This window comes from Talpa occidentalis, unplaced genomic scaffold (genome assembly GCF_014898055.3).
Source record: "Talpa occidentalis isolate TD23 unplaced genomic scaffold, MPIMG_talOcc4v2.1 talOcc4.8, whole genome shotgun sequence".
Lineage (NCBI taxonomy): Eukaryota > Metazoa > Chordata > Mammalia > Eulipotyphla > Talpidae > Talpa > Talpa occidentalis.
In genome coordinates this window covers 76,308,533-76,325,650 of record NW_023605194.1, presented here as the reverse complement: position 1 = coordinate 76,325,650, position 17,118 = coordinate 76,308,533, and the positions used below count along the sequence as shown (strand labels likewise).

At 53.5% G+C, this 17,118-nt stretch overlaps 1 protein-coding gene across 2 annotated transcripts in view; it reads left to right on the top strand.

Moving 5' to 3' along the window:
* The window catches only part of LGR6 (leucine rich repeat containing G protein-coupled receptor 6), a 109,173-nt gene extending 94,002 nt beyond the window's left edge, over positions 1 to 15,171 (top strand). For both annotated transcript variants that reach the window (XM_037497548.2, XM_037497549.2), the window contains 9 exons: positions 243 to 311; positions 1,577 to 1,648; positions 3,221 to 3,286; positions 4,156 to 4,227; positions 4,640 to 4,711; positions 6,231 to 6,356; positions 7,158 to 7,318; positions 11,306 to 11,386; positions 13,594 to 15,171. In XM_037497548.2, the coding sequence (XP_037353445.1) occupies positions 243 to 311; positions 1,577 to 1,648; positions 3,221 to 3,286; positions 4,156 to 4,227; positions 4,640 to 4,711; positions 6,231 to 6,356; positions 7,158 to 7,318; positions 11,306 to 11,386; positions 13,594 to 14,846 (1,972 nt within the window). In that variant the 3' untranslated portion in view covers positions 14,847 to 15,171. The remainder of the gene's footprint in view (positions 1 to 242; positions 312 to 1,576; positions 1,649 to 3,220; positions 3,287 to 4,155; positions 4,228 to 4,639; positions 4,712 to 6,230; positions 6,357 to 7,157; positions 7,319 to 11,305; positions 11,387 to 13,593) is intronic.
* The last annotated feature ends 1,947 nt before the right edge of the window (positions 15,172 to 17,118 follow it).

Here is a 17,118-nt window from a genome sequence, read left to right as displayed (position 1 = left end):
AGCCACCTCTGTTTGGGTGAGGGGCTGGGCCAACTAGGAAGACGCCTGGCTGGACTCTGCTCAGCAAAGCTGTCTGCACAGCACCTGGGTAGCCGGCATGATCTGAGGGAAGCTGGGGGGAAGGATGACATTTCTCCAAAAGGTGGAGTTTCATGGTGGGGGGTGAGGGGAGATGCTGAGGACTGAGGGCCCAGATGTTGATTCTCTGAACCACCCTTCAGAGCTGTTACCTCTGTTTCCAGATCCCTGAACGGTGCCACAGACATTCAGGAGTTCCCCGACCTCAAAGGCACCACCAGCCTAGAGATCCTGTGAGTGGATACTCGCGCTCCCATTTCATCTATCTCCTTGCACCTCCAACTTCCCCGCAGGAACTCTTCTGCCTGCCTTCCCCAGAACCCTGCCCAAGTTCTTTGTCACCCCTTATCTGGCCTGCATCTGCTGTTGGCTCAGCCTGAAGCACAGGTCACCTGGCCTAGCCCCAGGGCCATGGCCTGCTGGGGTGGCACTTCCCGCAGGCAAGACTGAGGGTAGCAGGCAGTTTGGGGATGGGAGGATGCTCTTCCCTTCTTTATTATGCTCTGATTCTTCAGGCATGACGTCAGAGCTCCTAACCCCAAGCATGGGTGCTCTGATGACCAGGCAGGCAGAGGAGGGCTGTGGAAACCCACTTTCATTGCCTTTCTGCAGCTTGATTCCAGCAAAGCCTTTCTCCTATTTTCTATTATAGACTGCAGGTGGGGGAGGGGCATCAGAACATAGTAGGCCCTCAATCCATTTTAAGAGAATGAATGGAACAATCAGGCAAACACCCAGGGTGAGTGTTGTGGAGTTAACTGTCCCGCCACACTTAGCCAAGCCGAGCATTCACAGCACCAGGGGCTGACTCGCCTCTGTGCCTCTATTGTCTTCCCCAAGATGCAGTGGCATCCAGAAAATTTTCCATGAGGGAAGTCATCGTTCCCCAAGGATGACCTTGTCCTCGGGTCTTTCCTGAGACACCCTGTCCCTAAGCCAATCCTGTTCTCCAACCTGCCCCCATAACTCTATCCCCACCCCCGGCCCCTGGTCCTGCCCTTTTTCCCATCTCCTCTCCCTCCCCCAAGGCACAGGGAGCAAACTCTGAGCTTGGTTCCCATGGCTTGGCTGGACCCGGCTTTTTCTTTCTATCTACACCCTGCCCATGGCTCCCTCCTCTTGAAGAGCCTGGAGCAGAGAAGATTCTAGCCCTTTCCTACAGATCTATTGTTGCTGGAGAACATTGTGAGATGTTGGGTGGGGACACCATGGGTGGGTGGGGTGGGTTGGGAGGGCAGGGACTGTCTGCTGAGCAGAAGCCCCTGGGCTGAGTCCCTCTGTCTGCTCCCCACCCACAGCCTCCTTCAGTCCCAGGGGAGCTCTGTGCTCAGATACCAGCCTTTCCTTTCTGAGCCCTCAGTCCCGCACCCTGCCCGGTACATCCCACTTCTCGTCATCTCTGTGCTCCCATGTCAGTGTCAGGCCAGAGCTGGAAGCCAGTGATTGGGGACGGCAGGGCCCTGGCCCTGGTGCCAGCTCCATCTCCCTTCTCCTGCAGGACCCTGACCCGCGCAGGCATCCGGCTTCTCCCGCCAGGCATGTGCCAGCAGCTGCCCAGGCTCCGAGTCCTGTGAGTGCTTCACAACGTCCTACAGCTCTGGCATTGTGTCCTCGCCCCCAGGACCCAGCAGAGGCCACCCCTGCTTCTGTCCCTCTGGCTCATCTCTCTTCTTGGAGAGGGCACTGCTGAGAACCTGCTGAGGAGAGGCTGTGCCCGCCTGTCAGGGCCAAGGCACAATGAACGGTCTTTGGAGTCAGATCTGGATGTAGGGCCCAGCTCTGCCTCTTGCTGGCTGTGTGAATTTGGACTCGTTCCTTTTTTTTTTTTAAGATTTATTTATTTATGCATACAAGAGCTGGGGTACAGGCCAGAGATGCGGGAGATGAGAGGATCCACCAGAGACAGATTGGGGAACAAAACAGGTGGATCTACTGAAATACACTGCAGAGGGGAGCAGCAGGCGAGACAGGAGAGGTCTGCAGCGCCATGGGGGTATCTTGCTGGCCAGGATCAAACCTGCGCTGCAGAGGCTGCAGACAGCTTTACAGCGCTGCACCACCAGGGGAGGCCCTAAAAATTTATTTATACATGCATACGAGAACTGGGGTACAGGCCAGATGTGCGGGAGGGTGAGAGGATTCACCAGAGACAGACTGACCAAAATACACAGCTGAGGGAGCAGCGGGCGAGACAGAAGAGGTCTGCTGCACCATGTGGGTTGCTCCCTAACCGGCAGGCCAAGGATCGAACTCGTGCTGCAGAGGGTGCGGATAGCTTCATAGTGCGGTGCTTAACCCTTTGCGCCACCAGGGAGGCCCCTGGACTCGTTCTTGAATGTCTCAGAAGCCTGAATTCCTCACCTGCATATTGTGAATAAATTTGTGAGGGTTGAAAAAATAATTGTACAGCACCTCTCTCACAGCAGGCGTTCAGACGATGTTAGTTTCCACCAGAAATGAATCCTCCTGGAAACTTTGACGTGGCCTCTGAAGTCAAAGGGAGTTTTCTTCTCCCCTGACTCTAACTGGAATCCAAGGTTCTTTCCATGGACCGTAGCCCTGCAGCTCGGGGTGGGTAGAGAGACACAAATCACAGGTTGCACTCTGGACCCCAAACATGGGCTCCCGGACCCAGCCTTGCCACTGACTTCCAGTGTCCTTAGGATCTGACCCCTCTGTGCCTCAGTTTCCTCATCTGTGAGGTGAAGGGTTGGGCCAGATGACCCTTAGGGGCCAGTTTTGAACATCCCTGGGAACTCCACACCTGGTGACCGGAGGCGCCCTCGTTTAGCTTGGTGCTGACAGGCTTGTCAGAAGTGCCTGCTGAGCTCCTGGCCGGCTGCTCCCATCTCCATGCTCCTCTCACTTCCTGTTCCCTTCCCCCAGCACCCTCCCAGGCCATCACATGGATGAAACAGCCTTACTGGAAAGACGCCCAGTCAGCCCCATCGAGGTCCTGCAGGGAGGGGTGGGATACAGCAGACGGAGGAAGTCAGACTGAGGAAGCCAGGGCCCTGCTGTGGGACACTGGGCAGCCATAGCCCTGCAGGTTCCTCTCCGCCCAGGGCAGCCTGACAGGAAGGCTCAGAGCTACCTGTCCCAGCCCAGCTTTACCCCAGCTCTGGCTCTTCTCTCTCCCCAGGGAACTGTCTCATAATCAAATTGAGGAGCTGCCCAGCCTGCACAGGTGTCAGAAGTTGGAGGAAATGTGAGTGCTAGGGACCCGGAGAGGCCAATGTATGTGAGCCTGACTCTGGCAGGCTGAGGGGAAGGGGCCTGACAGACCCCCTTCTCTGAGCTCGTTGAGCCCAGGGCCTGGAGCTGGGATCTGGGCAGAGGCCTGGGAAAAGTCCCAGGAAGTGTTCTGGAGCATGCACTCTCAGTTTCCACACCCCCATAAACACGCGTGTAGATGTGTGCACACACTCATGCATGGAAGAAGAACGTTGGTATTCAAATTTCACAAGGAAAAAAATCACTTTTTGATCCCTTAAACTCTGTTCACCCAGATCTTGTTTTCCCAGGTTACCAGGGCCTCTGAGCCTCCCATGATCGCCCCCTGCTTTTAGGCAGGGCAATGCCTTTTGGGGCCAGGACAGGGTAGGGGTGTGAGGGTCTGTCCTCTGTCTAGAGGCCAAAAGAAGGAGGGTCTCCAGCACTGCCAGGGCCTGGATCCATCTCCCGTTGAGATGAACAGTGCTCTGGGCTCTGCACCCCAGCTCAGCTAGTCACTTGGGCGGCCCCCGGGCTGGGCAGTGCTTTGCTGCTGGACTAGGGTCTGAAGGACCCATCGGGGAGGTTGGCTGGGCCTGGATCCAGGCCCGGTGGGAACCCTGGAAACTGACTCCCATTTGGGCCACAGGGATGGTTTGTGGCTTTGTCTCCTGACCCACTTACCCAAGGCAACCGGATCCCCTTGTGCTCCCTTTAATTCTGGTGACTTCCGCGGGTTGGGCCCTTTCTTCCTGTGCCAGGAGAAGTGGGGGACTCTCCTTTCTTCCTCCCAGTGCACAGGGGGTGTGGAGCAGAGCCAGGCTTTGAGCCTATTGGCTCATCCCACCTCTCTTGTTGCCCTAGCGGCCTCCAACACAACCGCATCTGGGAAATCGGAGCTGACACCTTCAGCCAGCTGAGTTCCCTGCGAGCCCTGTGAGTATCCTGCAGCACCCAGGGGTGGGCCTGTGTGGGGCCTATTCTGCCCCTCTCCCAGACCTGCTTATGCTCACAGTACCCATTTAGGTGTAGAGCACCTCCCTGCTCCATACTGCCCCCATCACACACACGGGGGTGGGGTGGGGGGAGGGGCGGGGTAGGCCCCCCCCCAATCCAGGTGGCTTCCCAAGCTGCTTCTCCAGTTGATACCCAAGGGCCATGAAGCACTGGAGTCAGGCTGCCATCCTGTTCCTGGGGCCACAGGGAGGTAGGGAGCCAGACAGCAGCTACCGTCCCCAAAAGGCTGAGGTCACTGCTACCTGAAGTAGCTCAGGTGGGGGAGGTAGATAAGGGAGAACCCATGGTGGGAGCGAAGAGTCCCCTCTTGTCACACCCTCTCTGCCTGTAGGGACCTGAGCTGGAATGCCATCCGGTCCATCCACCCTGAGGCCTTCACGACCCTGCGTTCTCTGGTGAAGCTGTAAGTGTCCACCGTACCTTCCTCCTGAAGTCTAGAGACCACATGGGCTGGCCAGGGGGACACCCCCAGGGTGGGGCCATGCCTAAATATTTGGCCACGCATCCCTAGAGAGAGCCTCCAAACTAATCAATCATTCTGCCAGTCCATTTGACAGACTGTGGGGTCTGATAAACAGAGCCTACCTCCTGTAGGCTCTGGAACATCATCTGCTAATGTTCTGCAACATTCTGGCAGCCTCAGTCCTCCCGGTGCCCCTGCCTGGCCCCTCCCCACCACACTGATAAGGAGCTGCTTGGGCCTGAACCTCCTTCCCTGCATGAGCATCACTCAGAGGGCTGCCATTCCTCAGGGCAACAGGGATTGCAGTTCCTCTAAATTATATAGGTAGAAGCAGGGAGCACACAGTGCTGACTGAATAGTCGTTATGTCAGAGCAGGAAAGGGCCTCTGATGGGGCTGCCACAGACTGTGGTACAGGTTGTGCACTGCACAAGAGCTCTCACCCAAAGGGGAACTGACCGCCGGCCAGGCTGCTTACCAACCTATGTGTGGTAAAGGCACATCCATCCATCAAAAGGCCCCTTTAGATGAACACAAGAAGTGTTTATGGACCAGCTCCAGTCTTGATCCAGAGACCATCTAGCCCCACCCTCACTTCACAGGTGAGGCCTCACAGGCCCAGGGGGAGAAACTGGCTCAAAGCAAAGGGCCAGATCTCAGGCCTCCCCAGGACGTGCAGCCCCTCCCCAGTCTGCCGCTGTCTGGGCTCTGGGCCTCAGTCTTGCAAAACTCTCACCTCCATCTTCTCTCTCCTGTTTGCTCTACTCTCGCCAGAAAGGTAGGGTAGATATTTTTATCCCTTTGAAAGATGAGGACATTGAAGCTCAGGCAGATTTGTGGCTCCCCTTGGTTACACAGGGAGCTGGAGACCGTGCCAGGTTTCCTGCCTTCCAGGCCAGGCTGTTTCCACGACGCACAGTCTGTGGTCGTGGTATTTGGTTTGGAGCCCTGGCTCCCACTAAGGTGTCTCCAGTAGGAGACCATGCATGTTCTCACCTTCCGCAACCAAGCCAGCCCGGCCCAACTGGGCAGCTGACAGAATCCCTGCATGTAGGCGATGATGCTCTGTCCAAGCCCTGACTTTGGGTCTTGTATCAGGAGAATGGGGGCAGCGACAGGCAGAGCCCCTAGCAGTATAGACAGGGATCCTGGATGGGCCTCAGACCTGGACACAGGACCTGTGCTTGAGGGGCTCTGTTCCCTATGAACGAGGCTAGCTCGGCCCTAGGATATAGTTGGCGCCCAGTTGATGAACAGATGAGTGCGTGACAGGCGGTGCCGCCGGCAACTCCTGACCACGCACCTCCTGCAGCCTCCCTGCCCGCTTCTCTCTGTGCTCATCTGTCCTTTACTCCTCTCCTCTAGCTTCCATCCCAGGCGTACTGGCCACACCCTCAGCACAGCTCTGCCCCTCCGCAGTCGCACTGACTGCCAATAACCCTGACCATCCACTGTCCTAGGGACCTGACAGACAACCAGCTGACCACATTGCCCCTCGCTGGACTTGGGGGCCTGAAGCATCTGAAGCTCAAAGGGAACCTGGCTCTGTCTCAGGCTTTCTCCAAGGACAGTTTTCCAGAACTCAGGTGAGGGCCTGGCTTTCCCCCATACCTGGATAGCAGGGGCAGCTGGGAGGCCATGAGGGTCAGGGAGAGAGTCACAGGGAAGAGAGTGCCTCCCTTCCTCCTCGGTTTCTTCGTATCATCCCCCCTCACCCCAGGTGCCCCCCTAGGGGACTCTGAGACTCCTCAAGAGGACAGAGTGAGGACCATGTGGTGAAGACCCTTGTCCCTGCCCCATTCTGTGTACCCCGGACCGTCCTCCTCACTTGGGCGGCATCTGGGCCCTGGAATCAGGGCAGAGCCCAGGGCACTGATGAGTGGAAAACAAGCCGCACAGCCAGTCCCTGGTGCTAATGACATCCAGGCCTCCAACATGCAGAAGTAGCAGCGGTGGAGGCGGCGGCACAACCTGTGTGGCCCAAGCTCGTCTGCCCCGGGGCATTGGCCCTCACCCTCAGGAGACACAAAATCTACCCTGATGTGCTCAGGGCTAGGGTGGGGGACAGGAGCTGGGCTCACTGAGGGAAAGGTTAGAAGTCACTAGGAGAATCGCTGTTTAAAATTTAAGAGTTGCTGGGTGGAAGGAGCAGGCTTGGGCCTGCTGAGTTGCCTCGACAATGGGCAGAAAGTTCACCTACCATCTCAGTTCTCAAGATGAATGATGTGGCCAGACTCTGCTCAGATCCTTCTGCGGCAGGAGCCAAGTGGCAGGATCCTTGCAGAAAAAGCCTGGGAAGCTGCTGCAACTGAGGCAGGTGCTAAGTGCCTGATTCCAAACATTGCTAAGGCCGTACATCTACACTCTCCTCCCTCCGCCTCCCCCAGGATCCTGGAGGTGCCCTATGCCTACCAGTGCTGCGCCTATGGTGTCTGTGCCAGCTTCTTCAAGGCCTCTGGGCAGTGGGAGGCTGAGGACTTTCACCTTGATGACGAGGAGGCTTCAAAGAGGCCCCTGGGTCTTCTTGCTGGCCAAGCTGAGAACCACTGTGAGTGACAAGGGCCCTGGGCAGGGCAGGTGGGGGCTGTGGAGAGGAAGTTAGAGAGGAGGCTTGGGGGAATCTGAGAGGGCACCTGGCAGTGGCCGTGGAGCGGAGCCCCAGAGAGAGACCGCTGATGTCCTGAGAAGAAACTCTACCTCAGTTTGTACTTTGTCTTTCCAAGGCCATAACCCAGAGGTGCTTGGGAAAAAAATAACAAAGATGACAGTGAGAGTAATGATGTTGTTATTTCCCAAGCCCTTTGAACTTGAGCCTCACGGGAGACCTTACCCTGTGGTGAGAAGGTTCTTCCCCTTGGCTGCCACCTTGCCACATGGGCCCTTTCACTTCAGAGAATTCTCGGGGAGAAAGATCCATTTTCTAATCAACCTGAGTCAAGAAGGATTGACTTAAATGATTAATTAAACTGCTTCCAGAAAAAAGAAAGTCCTCTCTCTTTATGTCCCAGAGCCCCTAGGAACAGCATAGGGATTAATCCTGAGTTTGTCCTGATGAGTCTGAACGCGAGATTTCAGAATCCTCCAGGAGCTGAGAAGGGCCAGCCCAGCACAGGATGTGGGCTAGACCCGTCTCTGTTTCTGGAAAAGCTGGGGGTAAACTGTAAAGGTTGGAAGCAGGTCAAGAGGGTTCTGAGGGGTCGTCTACTAATTGGTGCTTAGGTAAATGGTCCCATGATACAGAACCCAAACAGAATTAGGAGGGAGAGAAAAGGGCCCCCTGATTTTACGTTTCTTTTCCAATCTCTAACTACTTCTAATAATACACCAATGGGGAAGCTAAACAGAAAAACCAAATCTAAACATGTAAGGAAAACACCTCGAGATTCCATACCTGGCCACACCATCCACCAGTTGGGTTGTTTTAGACGGATTACTTAACCTCACTGAGCCTCCGTGCCCTTATCTACAACACGAGAACAGCACTACAGATCTCGGAGGCTGGTGAGGAGGATTAAAAGATTCCATAAATGGTAATGTATGTTTACTGCTCTTTCTGCCTTGGTTACCACGGAGAGCTGGGTGCCTTCTGATGTCCGTGTGAAGGGGGGTGTAGTTATGTGGTCCAGGACACTGCTTATGGAGGCCAAATGTTGGGCAGGCACTCAGGAGGTCTCCGGGTGCCTCCTTCCCGGTGAACCTCCGAGGGAGGTGGTGAGGACCCCAGGAGAAGATGCCCAGCAGCAAGTCTGGCTCTGGGCCTGCAGACAACTGCCCCTAGGGAATGTTCCGGATGTCTGCTGTACACTCCCTCAGGGGACTGGAAGGAGGAATGGAAACTTTCCTTCAAGGTGAAACTTTCCACCGGCTTAGGTCTTGGAGAACCACAGGGTGTCAAGACCGTGGGCTGCCTGTCGCCAGTAATGGGAGCTAGGGCAGGGCCCCCCCACTTCCTGTGGGAGCTAATGAGCACCAAGAAGGAAAGCCAGGAGCTGCTGCTGCAGCCAGATTTGATTTCCTCTTCATTTGAAGAGTGGTTACTTAACACCTTGGCTGTGACTTTCCCAGCCTCAGACAGAGTCCATGGTTTCACCACTTCTCCCAATCCACTCCCCCTCCCCCTCCCTGCCTGTTTCATTCATGCATTTTGATTTCAAAGAATTACTGAGCTCCATTCTGGAGAACAGGGTGGGCAACGAATGAAAGGTAAAGAGGGCGTAAATGCCAGGGCTCCGTGATTGCACCTTGGCCTCTGGTTCGCCCTGATGGTGTCTGGGCCTGGGCAGCTCCACAGAGCCTTGCTGCCTCCCGGGAAAACTTCCTGTTGCCAGTGTTTACCCTTTCAGTGGGGAGGAAGGATTCACACAGGGAGCACAGACAGTCACCTCCCCACTGCCCGTGCGGGTGCAGGAAGGGCCTGCAGGGAGCGGGCCCTTAAAACTGAACAATGTACAGGCGCCCCCTTGAAAGACAGGCAATTCCCTGTCAGGCAATTCCTTAGGGCCTCTGACACCTTACCTAGTCTGACTGGTGAAAGTAAAAAAAATTTTTTTAAGATTTATTTTTATACAAGAACTGGGATACAGATCAGAGGCACAGAATGGTGAGAGGGTTCACCAGAGACAGAGCAGGAAGCAGAACAGGCAGACGGACTGAAGGTACTGCTGAGGGGAGCAGCGGGTGAGACAGGAGAGGTCTGCCGTGCCATGTGGGAATCTCCCTGGCCGGCTGGGAATCGAACCTGTGCTGCAGAGGCTGTGGACAGCTTCACAGCGCTGCGCTCAAACCCCTGCACCACTGGGAAGGACCCGAGAAAGTAAAATATTATTCTTAAAGTCTTTTAGTGTTGAATTGTCACTGCAAGAGAGAATTTTGTCTTTATAAGTTATAAAATGTACTTGATTCTCATTTTGAAATTCCTTTTTCTTAAAGACTTATTTATTTATGCACACAAGAACTGGGGTGCAGGCCAGAGGTGGGAGGGTGAGCAGATCCACCAGAGGCAAAGTGGGGAGCAGAAAAGGCTGATCTACTGAAATACACTGCTGAGGGGAGCAGTGGGCGAGACAGGAGAGGTCTGCTGCCCTATGTGGGTCAGCTCCCTGGTGCTGCAGTGGCTGCCCACAGCTTCATAGTGCTGAGATTTAACACCTTGCGCCACCAGGGAGGCCCTCATTTTTAAATTCTTACAGAATTTATGAACCCCTGAGATGTCCCTCACCCTCCTGGAGTTCACAGGCCTTAGTTTTAGAAGTATCGCAAGACTTGGAATCCTATCTGATGCCAACATTTACAGCATTTCTTTACCAGTGGATTTAGCTTTATGATTCTGTTTTCTCTAAGAGAATCTCAAAGCCGGCTTAGAGTCGGAGGCTCCTTAAAGATTTAGTCAAACCTCTAGCTCAGAGTAAAAGAGCTGACCCTGTCTCACATGAGGGAATTTCTGCCTCAGATCACCAATGACGGATCATACCTGGCTAATCATCTGTGACGCTCCTGCCCCTGCCACCCCTCACTCCCACATCAGCCCCTGGCCTGGAACAGCAGAATGGTCAAACCATCTTGGCCCTGTAGTCAAGAGACACCTGGGCTTGAGTCCTGTGGGTCATTCACCGGCTGTGAGATTGAGGGCCAGCTCTTGAGTTTCCTCATCTTAAGTCCCTGTGATGGCAACGTGGGCTCTGCCTCATGCAGCTGCCGTGCAGATGCAGACTAGCGGGCACGGTGCCTGGCGCCCTGGCTGTTGGGTGAATTCATTAGCTGATGGAGCTCACTGTGTCCTGATGGTTTGCATCCTCACTCGTCTCCCTAAGCTCCTTGCAAGCAGGGCCCATCTTGCTGGTCACTGGATTCCTCCACACTTGCCTCATACCTAGCATACAGTCAGGGTTGCTTTCAGCATGTGGACCCCATTCCTTTGGGTTAGACACCCCTAGTTGTGGGAACTTACTCCATCTGCATTGTAATTTGCCTGCTTTTACAATCCATCTGTTGATCCCAGCTGCACCCTCTGGGACAATTACAACTTGTAATTCCTTGATGCCTAACAGGGCCTCAGATCTCTGGGATGGCCACTGTATCCCACTTATTCTTGCCTTCTCCAAGTTAGATGCTTCCTCCCCTGTTACTTTGACTGCTCCCCACACAAATCTTAAAAAGGTGTCCTGATTAGAGTGTGGCATTCACAGTCGGACTTGGAATTAAAGTGGCAGCCTGGCCAGGGTGGGAAACCACGTGATTACTAACAACCAGGGTTCAGGCCGCCTCCAGCCTGACTCTCAGTGGTATGGGTGCACTGAGGCCCGCAGGGGTCACAGAGCATGCGAGGAGTAGGAAAACAAGTCTCAGGGAACATGTTTGCTGTAAAGAGCCAACAATGCAGATAATCCAATGTGGGTAAAGGGGAGCTGACCAAATGTTTACAACCCAGGATAGAAGCTGATGCCAAGGCTCTGCGACGACCAACATTGAGCGGGGCACGTTGGGACAAATTTTAAAGGGGTAGGTGTCTAAGCCCCTTTCTTAACTCCCTTCCCAGATGACCTGGACCTGGAAGAGCTCCAGTTAGAGATGGAGGACTCAAAGCCACACCCCAGTGTCCAGTGCAGCCCAATTCCAGGTGAGATGGGTGCTAGAGGATGGGGGAGGGAGCTGGAGTGCAACATCTAGGTAGTGAGATGCCAGTATAACCTGGCATCTACGGGTCCATGTGTAGATCCAGGCTTTGCTCAGACCCAATCTGCTGGGAAGGGCAGCCTCTTCTGGTAATTTCTAGGGAAGAATCTGGAATCCTTTCCCTGTGTGGCTACTTGGGAAGAGATGTAGCAAGGGCTAGGTATGGGGTAGGGAGTCAAAGCAATCTTTACATGATCAGTCAGTATACTCTCTGGTACACACCCAGGAGAAAATTCTTTCATTGCGGAGAGAGTAAGATAGGATGCATTGAGCCCATTGAATGGTAGGGGCTGTTGTGAATACTCCCTCCACTTAAGACCCTCACCACGGAATCCTAGAGCCCAGTGGAACTGTGAAAGATCACCTCCTCCATCCCTGTCTGCTTCAGTCCAGGAGGATTTCAGCTTCTCCTTAAGCATCACCAGAGGGGAAAAGTTCCACAGTCTCCCTGAATAACATCATACACTACCACCAACAGCCAAGGAAGCCTCCTTTAGAGTCTATTTTAAATCCATCTTGCTGTAAAGAAAGAAAGGAAATTCTTTTTCTCTTTGGTGCAATTCAACCTAAAATGTTTAGAGAGAAATACCTTCCCCTGGGTGTAAAATGCTGTCAGCCCTACCCCCCCTCCAGAGGGCAGAGCCCTCCACTGAGGCCAGGACAGGAACTATTCAGAATGAACAGGAAGCAGTGGACAGTGTGCTTCTTCTATTTCACCCACCTCATTTCCCAATTTTCCATTTCTTTGGCTCTGGGCTGTTGGCCTTCTCCCCTTGCCCTCTCTAAGGCGCAAATAGCACTGGCCTCAGCTGCCCAACACCTGCCCTCCATGCTGGGCGACTCCAGCTTGCCCTCTAGTGCCCGCCTGGGGCAAGAGGCCCTGGGAAAGCATATGTGTCTTTTCTGACTCAGAAACCCGCTTTCTTCATACCATCACCGAAGTTTCACCTTAGAAAACCTACAATCAGCAGTGATGAGGTAAAAAAGGAAGTTCCACAAGACGAAGTCCAGTTGGAATTTCCTTTATAATAGTCAGATAAATTATGGTTCATCCATATGGTGGAGTATTTATTGCAGTCACTGAAAACACGTTTTTGAGGAAGACAAGGATATGGGAGTGTTTGCATAATTGTACTTTAACTTAAAATAGAGAATAAAATGTCATGTATCACAATATCCCAATTTAGCTTAAAATTCTATACATATATGTGTATTTTTTTTTTTTTAATCTGGAAGGAAACATACCAAAATGATGAATTCTCTCTGAGAGGTGGGCTCACATGCAGTTTTGATTTTTCCATTTATATTTTCCAAAGTTTCTAATATAATCATTTATTATTTGGTAATCAGAAAAAAATTTTTTAAAAATAGCTCCCCAAAAGCCTCTCCAATTCCCTACCTAAAGCTACCTCGCAGTACACGATGAAGGGAATCTGAAGTCAAAAGTAATGAAGTAGATGTCCAAAGATACAAAGTGATTTAAGGAAAGAACAGAGAAGAATGCCAGATGTTGCCCGTGACATGTGGAACCAGGTGGAAAGCCCCAGAAGTCATCTCTTTCTTGATTTACACTGCATCTTTTGCCTCCAAACACTGATGGGCTCTGTGAATATTAAATGTGGCCTACTTCCTCACCCAGGGCGCCTGGGCCTGGTGTGACACCTGGCCAGGGCACACCTGCAGTGGGAATTTTAGGCAATCACTGGGTGCTGACTTGGGTTGTAGAGTAGTAATGCTCTTGGCACCCCATCATCCCTCTGTCTGTACCCCACATATGCCCACTTGTGATGCCTTCTTTACCTCTTATGCTAGCCTTCCTTTCTTTCAAATGCTGTTCCTTTGAAGAGACTGCTTTGCTTAACATTTCTTCGATGCCTGTGTTTGCACGGTATTAGTTTGTATACTATGTATATTTATACGCTTGCATTTTCTTTGTGTGTTCCATTTGCAGCTCTGTAGAAGAATAGCTAGTCTGTCCGCACTGTTCCTTTCCCTAACTCCACCTGGGAATTCTCAGAGACCATGTCAGCCCCCCTCAGACCAGCAGTTCTCTGAGAGCAGCACCCATGCCTGTCTGCCTGGCCTTGTTCCCAGAACCCCGAATCATGCCACCTCTCGCCTGGGAGTAATGTCTGATCCTCTTTCCTACAGGCCCTTTCAAGCCCTGTGAGCACCTCTTCGAGAGCTGGGGTATCCGCCTGGCTGTGTGGGCCATCGTGCTGCTCTCTGTGCTCTGTAATGGGCTGGTGCTGCTGAGCGTGTTTGCTGGGGGGCCTGGCCCCCTGTCCCCGGTCAAGTTTGTGGTAGGTGCAATCGCAGGTGCCAACACCTTGACCGGCATTTCCTGTGGCCTCCTAGCGTCAGTGGACGCCTTGACTTTTGGCCAGTTCGCCCAGTACGGAGCCCACTGGGAGATGGGGCTGGGCTGCCGGGCCACAGGTTTCCTGGCGGTGCTTGGGTCTGAGGCCTCCGTGCTGCTGCTCACTCTGGCCGCTGTGCAATGCAGTGTCTCCGTCTCCTGCGTCCGGGCCTATGGGAAGGCCCCCTCCCTGGGCAGCGTTCGAGCAGGGGCCCTGGGCTGCTTGACACTGGCCGGTCTTGCTGCAGCCCTGCCCCTCACCTCTGTGGGGGAGTACGGGGCCTCCCCACTCTGTCTGCCTTATGCCCCGCCTGAGGGCCAACCAGCAGCCCTGGGCTTCGCCGTGGCCTTGGTGATGATGAACTCCTTCTGCTTCCTGGTAGTGACTGGTGCCTACATCAAACTCTACTGCGACCTGCCGCGGGGCGACTTTGAGGCCGTGTGGGACTGTGCCATGGTCAGGCATGTGGCCTGGCTCATCTTTGCGGATGGGCTCCTCTACTGCCCCGTGGCCTTCCTCAGCTTCGCGTCCATGCTGGGCCTCTTCCCTGTCACCCCCGAGGCGGTCAAGTCTGTCCTGCTGGTTGTGCTGCCCCTGCCTGCCTGCCTCAACCCGCTGCTCTACCTGCTCTTCAACCCCCACTTCCGGGACGACCTGCGGCGGCTTTGGCCCTGCACACGAGCACCGGGGCCCTTAGCCTACACTGCTGCCGGCGAGCTGGAGAAGAGCTCCTGCGATTCCACCCAGGCCCTGGTGGCCTTCTCTGATGTGGATCTCATTCTGGAAGCTTCTGAAGCTGGGCAGCCCCCTGGGCTGGAGACCTATGGCTTCCCCTCAGTGACCCTCATCTGTCAGCAGCCTGGGGGTCCTAGGCGGGAGGGCAGTCATTTTGCAGAGCCAGAGGGATCCCACTTTGGGAACCTGCAACCCTCCATGGATGGAGAACTGCTGCTGAGGGCAGAGGGAGCCATGTCAGCGGACGGGGGCCTGTCAGTGGGCAGGGGCTTCCAGCCCTCTGGCTCAGCCTTTGCCTCACACTTATAAATGTCCTTCCCCGTTTTCTCTTCCCATCTCTCCCCTTTTCTCTCTTCCCCCTTCGTGAATGATGGCTGCTTGTAAAATAAATACAACCAAAACTCAACAGTGTGATCCGTGGCAGCACGGCCTGGTCCCCTGGGGTCCTCTCTCCCCCAGCCACCCCCAGGGCTCTCTTCTTGGCCTGGTCTCCTGTTGGCCTTCCTCAGAGTTCATTCTGGGCATCTCCCCTGTTAAGGGAGAAGAGAAAACTGAAAAGACAGTGGCTGGGGTGCTTGCGTGCATGTGTGCATGCGCGTGTACATGTGCGTGTGTGTGTGTGTGTGTGTGTGTGTGTGTGTGGCGGGGTGGGGTGGGGTGGGGCAGGGTTGAGCAGGTTTAAGATCAAAGAAAAAAGGGCTGTAGGAAGCATCATCGGAATCTATGAGTCCTGGGGGTCCAAATAGACCATGACCCTCTGCCTCATCCTTCATAACCTTCCTCTCTTAGGGTTTACCAAATGCCTCTGAGTATTCCAGAGTGCTCTCTCCCCACCCAAACACACACACACACACACACATGCACGCACATACGCGTGCACACACACTACACACCCCACACCCCCCACTCAATCTCAGCATGAGAGGTGAGAGCTGGGACATTCTTGCAGACATCAGTGGTGATTCCTGCAAGTATAAAAAGATCATCCAAAGATCAGAAAAAAGGGTGAGACTTGTCCCAGGGCACCCCAACATCAGTTACATCAATATAGGAAGGAAGATGGAATGTGGCTTGAATGGAACACGGTCTTCCTCCTGAATCTTGTTCTGTCCTCAGCCAGGCCCTAACAGAGGGGTTCCTCTGTCGAGACAACTGTGAGGAACTCCTTTTTTTAGGACATGTGGGGTCCCTTTCTCCCTGCCCCAGTGCAGAAGGCTGAGGTGGGCCCTGTCATTCCCAGGGTAGCAGTGGGGAAGATAGTGTGCAGAATTACCCCTTCTGTCTATCTCCCTGATGCCTCCAGTGACTAGTGGGAATTCTGAAAGGTCGACAAGGCTGTGTAGGCTGGCAGAGACCATGGGTAGAACTTGCCACATTTCCAAATCTCCTTTGACCAGCTGAGTAGCCTGAATTCCTACAGGCTCCGAAATAATCACAGAAGAAACTTGGGGTCCTCACACAAGTCAGCCTCAGAGTACACACTCATAATGATGGATTTATTCATAAATTGGCTATTTGAGAGCCCTGGTGCCCCTATTTCTGGGGCTGGCCTAGAGTACTTAGTGGAAGAAGTGTCCTCTACTTTGGTTACTGAGAATCGATAAATCTTTGTGGAAAGGAATCTTCTCAGATGCCCCAGAGAGGACAAAGCCAGTGTGATTTGGGGAGCCTTGACTTTCAGGAACTCACCCAATTTCCACCTCATAGCTGCTCCTGTTGCTCAGGGAGAGATCTTTGTCTCCCTTTGGGGTGGGGGAAGTGACCAAGTGGCGTGTGGAGTGGAACAGGCACGTATTAGTTTAGGTGTTGTGGGAGTTTTTCCCGGCAGGTGTTTCTTCCATGAGAAGGAGGTCAGTAGTTTTTGGCTAAAAGCTCTAAGGTGGTCATCTTATCATCAAAAATCTGGGCATGGGCCTCCCTGGTGGCGCAAGGTGTTAAGACGCAACCTCTGAAGTTAGCCGTAATCACTGCAGCGCAAGTTTGATCCCTGGCCAGGGAGCTACCCACATGGAGCAGCAGACCTCTCCTGACTGGCCCACTGCTCTCCTCAGCAGTGTATTTCAATCAATCCATCTGTTCAGTTCCCCAATCTCTCTCTGGTGAATCCTTTCACCCCCTCACAACTCTGGCCTCTACCCCAGTTCTTGTATGCATAAATAAATAAATCTTAAAAAAAAAAATAAAAGTCTGGGCACCTGCCAAGACTAGAACTTATGATCAGAGGTAGGGGTGGGGGAAACAGTGGGGGTGTTTACCATGAACTATCTTCATTGTTTGAACAGCCTAGTAGATAGATGCTATATATTTACCCAAAATAAGACGGTGATGTAAAGTTTCTTGGTTTTGACTCACTATCTTATAAGTCAGGGTACTACTCCTGCGGATAGCTCCGCCATGGTCAACACACAGTTGTGATGAGTATGTAAGTTTCTGACTAAACACACAAGCAAAATCCAAATCATTTGATGCAGGTAAATTTTATTTGGTGGACAAAATCTTCCAAGATGGGAAGAATCCGTCCATGAGGCATTGGGGTGGGAAGGTTGGGAACTGCTGACCTGGTGTGTGTCCCCTTGATGGG